The sequence below is a fragment of the Triticum aestivum genome, chromosome 7B (assembly GCF_018294505.1).
Source record: "Triticum aestivum cultivar Chinese Spring chromosome 7B, IWGSC CS RefSeq v2.1, whole genome shotgun sequence".
Classification (NCBI taxonomy): domain Eukaryota; kingdom Viridiplantae; phylum Streptophyta; class Magnoliopsida; order Poales; family Poaceae; genus Triticum; species Triticum aestivum.
This window is the reverse complement of record NC_057813.1, coordinates 734,189,070-734,197,193: the sequence shown is the minus strand read 5'-3', so window position 1 is coordinate 734,197,193 and position 8,124 is coordinate 734,189,070. Positions and strand designations below refer to the sequence as shown.

Here is an 8,124-nt window from a genome sequence, read left to right as displayed (position 1 = left end):
CGAGCGCAGCGCCGCCTCCACTTCCTGCCATGGCCGCCCCTCCAAAGAAACGAAACGAAAGGACCGCGGGTTGAATGTGCCAAAACACAGGGTCTCTTCTGCAAAAACGAAACGTTTTCCAGATATCTACTAAATAAAGAACCGCGGGTTGAATTTCGCAAACCGCAGGGACTCTTTTGCAAAAGCGGCGCGACGGTGAACCCGGAGACCCAATCCGTGCTTTATTATTAGGGAGATATATATATATATATTATACTAGCACAAATGCCCGTGCGTTGCAATGGAAGAGATACTTGACGTGTCCATAGAATAAGCACAACGCGAATTAAACAGTGTCACCTGGTGGCTGCAGGGAGGCGCATGCCGAAAGCTAGCAAAAATGCATATAAGTCATACATAAAAAACCATGCTACACATACACTACTTTTGGTATGAATTTTGTATGACGGTTTTAATATTAAAGGATTCAAATCTTCCATACAAGGTACTATTTTGGAAAGTTGGAGTACTCTTTAGTGTTTGCACTACGCCGTGATTTTTTTTTTCGAAATTCGCACCGAGCAGCAATTTTTTTCCGGATGTTCCACCGAGTCTGAAAAAATCTAGCTAAAAGGGTTGGGTTAAATAATGTGTTTTAGCCCCTCTCTCACTTCACTGGATATTAATTCATTTATGTCGGGTAAATACCATGACAGATGAAAAAAAGGAGAAAGTCGGCCCCATTTATTATTAAAAAAAAGCAAACATATCCGTGCATTACAAGGAAAGAAAATAAATAAATATATGCTGAGTAACCTGAAAATAATTTATCATTCAAACAATTTCGCAAGAAGCAAAAGAATATTAAAAGCACTCAAAATTATCAAGGGCCATGAATGATGTCCAAACAACGGTTTAGTGCTCCTGAAATAAGTTGTCCTAAATCCCAGACTTCCAAAAGAAAACCATGAAAGAACTGAAGAACATTGAAAGAAGTGGCCATGGATGCACAAGTCACATAAAAATCATAACAGTGCACTTGGACAAAATGGGCATCATTCTCATACACTATAAATTCCGGTTGGATCAAACTAACAACACAAAAGTACAATGGCAAAAGTCCATGTTGAGAGTTACAACAGAGCATGCTACATCAAAGTTATTCATAATCTGATCGCATAGAATATAGTACTCATGCTGTAATTAATCGACGAGGTAAATCTTTTGCCACCGTTTCGAAAAAAAGTAATCGTACAACACGACGGCGTATCACAGAATAGATGAAGCACGGCCCTTGAATTCATACTCTCCTTTTTCTAGAAAAACATATCGATATCTCTCTCCTATTGTACAGAAGAAATAACAAATAGCCAGTTCAATTTGTAAGAACTTTAAAATATGGATCCTCCTCAGCCCTTTTTCCCTTTAATATTGGCATGCGTGATTTCCTCCTCAGCCCTCCCTTCCTACTCCCTCCCTCGTTAATACGCCTTCCATTTCCCTCTTTAATTAGCACGCGTGATTCCTCTTGCCGGTCTCTCTTCCTCCACATGATCCTTTTCCCTGTTGTATCTCTCTAGATAGTTTGAAATCCTCTTGATTGTTGATTCCTGAGACACCTCCTTGAGACCCAGGATCCTGGAAGACATATATAAATTAGGAGGATTGAGTGGAAGGAAGCGGGGTGGGACTATTAGTACAGATCAATCTTCTTTATTGAACAACTAGGACATAGGCCCGTGGGTTGCAACGGGAGATCAAAACCCTGGTTCATATCCTCTATTTGAACATGGCATCCCACCCATATTGTTTCATATCCTCATTCACGTCCTCTTTCCTTATATACACTTTCTGTTCATAAGAGGAAAGAGTGAAAATATCACATAATCAGTTTTAGTGTTATCCTAATTTCTAACATTACGTCAAAAGGTGTATATAATTCTATTACCACTATTTTTTTTTACATTTTTTTCAAAAAATCGGATCATCCTTCTATGTATAAAATTCTAGTGTTCATAAACCGAATATAATCTCAATTGATCACAAAATCTCTAACATTTTATATTAATTTTTGATGAAAATCAATGCTATCAATGAAATAATATTTTGTGATCAATTGAGTCCGCAAACTTAGGTGTCTCCATAATGAAAAGCTAGGAGTCCGCAATATTTTCATTTGATCGAGGTTTCGTTTTATCCATTGCTTTGTACGACCATAATTTCCTTTAATTACAAGAGATGGCATGGTCCTCCCTTCCAGCCTCCATTTCACGCGAGTTAACTGATATTCACACCCCAACTTTTTTACTGCGTCCTTTTCTGTCTTCTTTCTTATATTGCGAAATTCCTTTGCTTTCAAGGTTAAATAGGACCCACACTTCAGCCTCTGTTCGTTATTCTTGGTGTCTTTTTTATTCTGTGACAACTCGTGGGCTATATAAACTGATAAAAATCATGTAAAAAAGCGAGGTGAGACTATTTAAATGCATAATGAGCGGTGTAGTTAACAGACACAGGAGCTGGTCCTAGCCTGAAGGAGGCAAATACCAGGTCGTGGGCTCGATCCTTAGTGCAAGTGGCAATTTTTTTGCGAATCCTTCTTCTCAGCACAAGAGCAGGCCCATGGCCCAGTACGTTTGTGACATACACCAACAAAAGGCCCAGAGCAGCGTTGGCGTGCATAGACCCCAAAAAACAGCGGTAACGAATATGAATTTGTTTTGTAGCAAAAAATAGTACCACCTCGAATACAGTAAAAAATATATAAAATCACCTAACCGGACGAAACCAAGAATATCACCTTGCTTTAATAGTAGGTATAGATCAGTAGAGATAGCTTAGTTGGCCGTAGTCCTTTCGACAGAAGGGCTTGTCGTGGGTTCGAATTTCCATATCGCTACAACATTATAGACCTTCTTTTTGTTTTCCATAAAAAAGTAGGACCAGGCCCAGTTCGGCCCACAGGGGTGACGGACGGATCAAACCAACGTTTTAATCAGATGCGGTGGACGTACACGCTGGGCGTGTAACTCGGATCGAATTAGTACCACCTTGTTTATATTACGAATTTGTTCATACAAATTGTAAAAGCGTATTATGACATGAGAAGAAAGCGTATTTGTGACGGTGAATCCGGAAACCCAATCTGTGCTTTATTATTAGGGAGAGATTATTATTATTATTATTATTATTATTATTATTACATAGGGAGAGATTACCGTATTACAAGATTATTATTTTTCCTGGAAACTTGGTCACATATAATGACACAATGCGAAGGTTTTCCAATTTTTTGATTTTTTTGAGTTTTTTATGTCCGTTTCAAAATGCGGTCAAAACGGCGGGCTTGACCGTTCCTAGCTAGTTGTTGAATCTTGGAAACCTTTTGATGTTTCTCTGATTAAATAGATACTTATGTACTTACAAATGGTTTTTGAAAAAAATAAATAACAAACTATGAGGCAGCTGCAGTTCAAATTTGACCCGTTTCCAACTGAATAGGCGGGAATTTGTCTTTTTCACCAGAGGTGGATCAAAACTTTTTACACCCAACCATTTGGTCAATTGTGCATTAAATATGGCCTTGTATTTTAGAAAAATAATTTGGTCCAATTTTGCAATAATTATTTGGTAGGTCCTTCATAAAAAACCTCATTTGGGGCACTCGAAAAATGGAAAATGACTCTTTTGTGCAATGAAAGTGAAAACTCCCTTAGGCAACATTGTTTGGAATTCCAAGATGCATCCTTGTGCACAATATGAGATCATTTGAACAAACTATGCCATGAATATGGCCATAGGATTGATCATTTGGCTTGAAAGTCATTAATCTTCACGCATGACAGCTCATTTCTGAGAACACTTTTTTAAAATAATTGCCGTATTACAAGTTTATTATTTTTCTTGGAAACTTGGTAAGATATAATGACACAATGCGAAGGTTTTCCAATTTTTTGATTTTTTTTGATTTTTTTATGCCCGTTTCAAAATGCGGTCAAAACGGCGGGCTTGACCGTTCCTAGCTAGTGGTTGAATCTTGGAAAATTTTTAATGTTTCTCTGATTAAATAGATACTTATGTACCTAAAAATGATTTTTGGAAAAAATAAATAGCAAACTATGAGGCAGCTGCAGTTCAAATTTGACCCGTTTCCAACTGAATCGGCGGGAATTTGTCTTTTTCACCAGAGGTGGATCAAAACTTTTTACACCCAACCATTTGGTCAATTGTGCATTAAATATGGCATAGTATTTTATAAAAATGATTTGGTCTAATTTTCCAATAATTATTTGGTAGGTCCTTCATAAAAAACCTCATTTGGGGCACTCGAAAAATGGAAAATTGAGTTTTCGTCTAAAGGAAATGAAAAATTTCTTAGGCAAAATGTTTGGCATTTGAAGATGCACTCTTGTGCACAACATAAGATCAATATTTGATTTTTTTAATGTGAAAAGGTAGAAGAAAAACAAAAGAAAAAACACAATTATATGTGCTCTATTCCCATTGGTGGAATTCGTTGTCACACGGATCGATGACATCGCGCCCATCCATCCATCCATCTCGCCATACCACATCCACCCATCCATCCATCCATCTCGCCATACCACATCCACCCATCCATCCATCCATTTATGTACAGAAAAAAAAGAAAATGAAAAAGAAAACCCCACCCGTATCCACCTACCCAAACCCTACCTAGATCGCATCGATCCCCTCCTCCCATCGCACCCCTCCTCCCCCCATCTCCTCGCCGCCGCCATCGACGGTGCTCCCCTCCCACCGTCGTCTCCCTCCCTCAGATCAAGCTCCCCCTCCCCTCTCCCTCCCACCTCTCGACACCCGCACTCCCTCGCTTGATTCCCTCCTCGTCTCTCCCTTGCCTCGCCGCCGCCCCCACCCACCGCCACCGGCGACTTCGCTCCCCCACTCTGCCCTATCCCCCACCATCATTGTGAAACCCTTCACCCTCCTCCTCTCCCTCCCAGATCGAGCAGCACGTCAGGCGGCCGCCAGATCCGCCCCGACGCTACCAGATCCAATCTCGCACTATCAACACGCGATAGGGTGCTCGAGGTCGTTTGCTCCCGTCCCCCAATCGCTCACGCGCCAGGAGAGGAAGAGAGGGCGGCCACTTGTTCGTTCCTTTCTCTCGGGCGACGACGCGGCCGTGCGGGTTCTTCCGCGCGAGGAGAGCGTTCGCTGCGGCTCGGATGCTCCGACGCTATGGAGCTCGTCAACAAGGTCTCCTTTCTCTCTCTCTCTCTCTCTCTCTCTCTCTCTATGGTTCGACCCGATTTGTTTTGGGGCTCCTGTTGCTCTGTTCGTGACGCTCGTGCTTCTCCCTCTCTACTGCAGGACACCATCTCCCTCTCCGTGTTGCTCTATTCGCCAAGTTCTTTCTGATGCACGAGATAAAACCCCTGGAGGAGTTCAAGAACCCTAGATGCAGCCACGACGGCCTCAACGCCTTCAAATCATGGGCTCCAACAGGCGGCTCTTACCTGCACTTGCATTTCCTTCTGCTTAGAGATATAAGTAGCAGATTTCGCCAGGAATCGGCTTAGTTGCTCAGTTCTGCTTGATGTCTAAGTAGCAGGATTTATTCGCCCCTCTTTTTAGGATCTGCTTGCTCTCTTTGTGTGTGCTATCAACAATGGGCTGGTTGCTCTTGTCTGAACCTATCCGGGAGGTTATTCTGATTTGATTTGTCCCAGCTTTATGCTTAGCAAGAACTCTAGTCTCAAAATGTCGTTCATTGTTTGTTTGTTAGGTTGAAAACAACACGTAATGTGACCACATTATATTACTTATTTCAGCACTAAAATTAACTTCAGAATGCCCCTTTGGCATTACATACATGGTCGCCGACTCGCCGTCATGTTCTGATTTTGAAAGTGACATCTCAAATACTCTTTTTGAGCAGTTTATCTCTTTTGCTAGCAAGTATAAGCTTTAGTAATATCCTTTTGGGACCAGTTATAATAATGCCAATGCTTTATTTCCGCAACGATCCTGTCCTATTGGCTTGGTTTTTGCTGATGATAAATGTAGCAGCACAATTGGCTATAATGTCAGATCGAATTTATAGCAATCAAGCAAGCCTTCGTGCAGGTGCTGCTGTGCAGTACATGTTTTTCTAAACACTCCAACTCTGCAGGATTCCTTTGAGCTTCACCAGCGGGATTCCTCAAGAGATGAGGGGGATGTTGAAATAGGGATGCATCAGCCCGACGCCTCTGATAATTTGAAAGGATTCTTCAAGAAGGTGCATGTTGTTTATGAAACACTCTACTAGTCTAATCTCTGATGTTATTTGTCAATTTTTTGCACTTCAGATTAATGACATGTGATGCTGCTTTCATACACATACAGGTTGATGGAATTGAGAGCCTAATAGCTAACTTGACGAGTCTCTTGACTAAGCTCCAGGTCCAACACATTCTAATTTCCTTATTTCTGCTTCTGCTTCTTCTTATGTTATTGTGCTCAAATATTGATTCTCATAGTAATAATGGAATCTCATGTGCCTTTGCTTGCAGACTGCAAACGAGGAATCAAAAGCAGTTACAAAAGCAAGCGCCATGAAAGGTTACAGCTCCAAACCTTATCTAAATGGGTTGAAAAAATCGCATTATTTGTAGTCACACATAACCATACATATTTGTAGCAATTAAGAAGGAAAAGGAGAAAGATATTGATGAAGTGGTGAAAATTGCTCGTATGGAAAAAACAAAACATGTTATTCTTCTTTTCTAGTTGTATCTGCATCTGCATAAACTAAAAGATGGACATGCTGCTTATGGTTTGGTGCTTGCCCCTGTGCTATGCCACAGAACTTATCTAACATGGAGAAACCTGAATGCGGGAAGGGCTCTGCGGTAGATCAATTAGCCGATTCCTTCTGCTAAGCGGATCTATATGTTGAGCAAAATCTTTGAAACAGATTAAGCATAGAGATTTTCCCAAAGGAAAGGATCTTACTCCACTTTTAGTATACTCCTGCCAATGAAATTATCCTTTTTCAATGAAGCGATCTGTTCTGTTCTTTGAGAGTCATTTTCATGTAGCATTGTACATCACTGGTTGCTACAGTTCTTCTACTGTTGTACATGTTTTGGAAATTTATGTTCTCACATTCGTTTTAATTTCCCCTCCATGCACTCATCATTACACAAATTACAGTGAATTATTTTGTTTGGGACAGCAAACTAGAGAGTCTATTTCCATTTCACTTTCTTAAAACTCTGTTGTTAATGGAGATTGGAGTTGTCTAGATTCGAGAGAGGGAAGTGAAGGGTGCAGAATCAGAGAGAAAGTGGGTGCTGCTTATCTGCTTACATGGGAGGCAACCATCTCATGTAATCAGTGAATATAGAAGTTCTCCTGGTGTTATTCAAATAAATAAATCATGTAAGTGGTAGTATAAAAATACCTGCTTGCATAAACCTCTCAGAGACTATTGACATCCCATTATATTCTTCTGCTTCCACTTATATCTTGAGCATGTACTCTAATATTAGATTACAATGTATTTTGCACGCTCTAGTTTAATTGCCCGCGAAACTGGCTGTCAACATACGTATGCATTCTAATGATCACATACATGTATCAAGTTCTCCTCATAAAATATTTGCATGCATGACAAAGCTCCAACACATACACTCTCATGCTTATTTATATTAGAAGCATTCTGTAGAAGACAAACTAGTATATGCTAATCTTACTTACACTGTGTGTGTGGGGCACTCTCCCTTAATTTTCTAGCATGTTAAATTTAACATTCTAATATATTTTGCTGCTAGTGTCCATTTAGCAGTTTCTTTTACTATGTTTCTACCAAGATGGTTTAGCCATTTGTTTGTTTTCCTGCAGCGAAGTGTGGCTGGATGACCGAGGCTACTATTCTGCCTTGATGTGCACACAAAGAGTTCCTGGACCTGACTTGAAGCAAGGATACCTGCGGCTGCAAGCGAACAATATCTGAAGACAGGTGCTGCTTGTCTATGTTCTCAGCATAGCTATAGGCTGCCATGTCTTTTCCACTTTCCTTTTTGCTTTCTGTAATGCTAACTTGACGGTCAGCCTATAGTTATGCGAAGAACATCGGCGAGCAGCACCTATCTTCAGACATACACTGCCATGTCT

The 8,124-nt window shown here is 40.5% G+C and overlaps 1 protein-coding gene across 1 annotated transcript; it reads left to right on the top strand.

Moving 5' to 3' along the window:
- Window positions 1-5,202: 5,202 nt before the first annotated feature.
- Window positions 5,203-6,887, top strand: LOC123158661 (syntaxin-132-like). The gene is made up of 6 exons (XM_044576567.1): window positions 5,203-5,220; window positions 6,137-6,244; window positions 6,352-6,408; window positions 6,519-6,567; window positions 6,647-6,717; window positions 6,813-6,887. Exons 1-6 carry the CDS (start codon window positions 5,203-5,205, stop codon window positions 6,885-6,887), a joined length of 378 nt encoding a protein of 125 aa, XP_044432502.1.
- The last annotated feature ends 1,237 nt before the right edge of the window (window positions 6,888-8,124 follow it).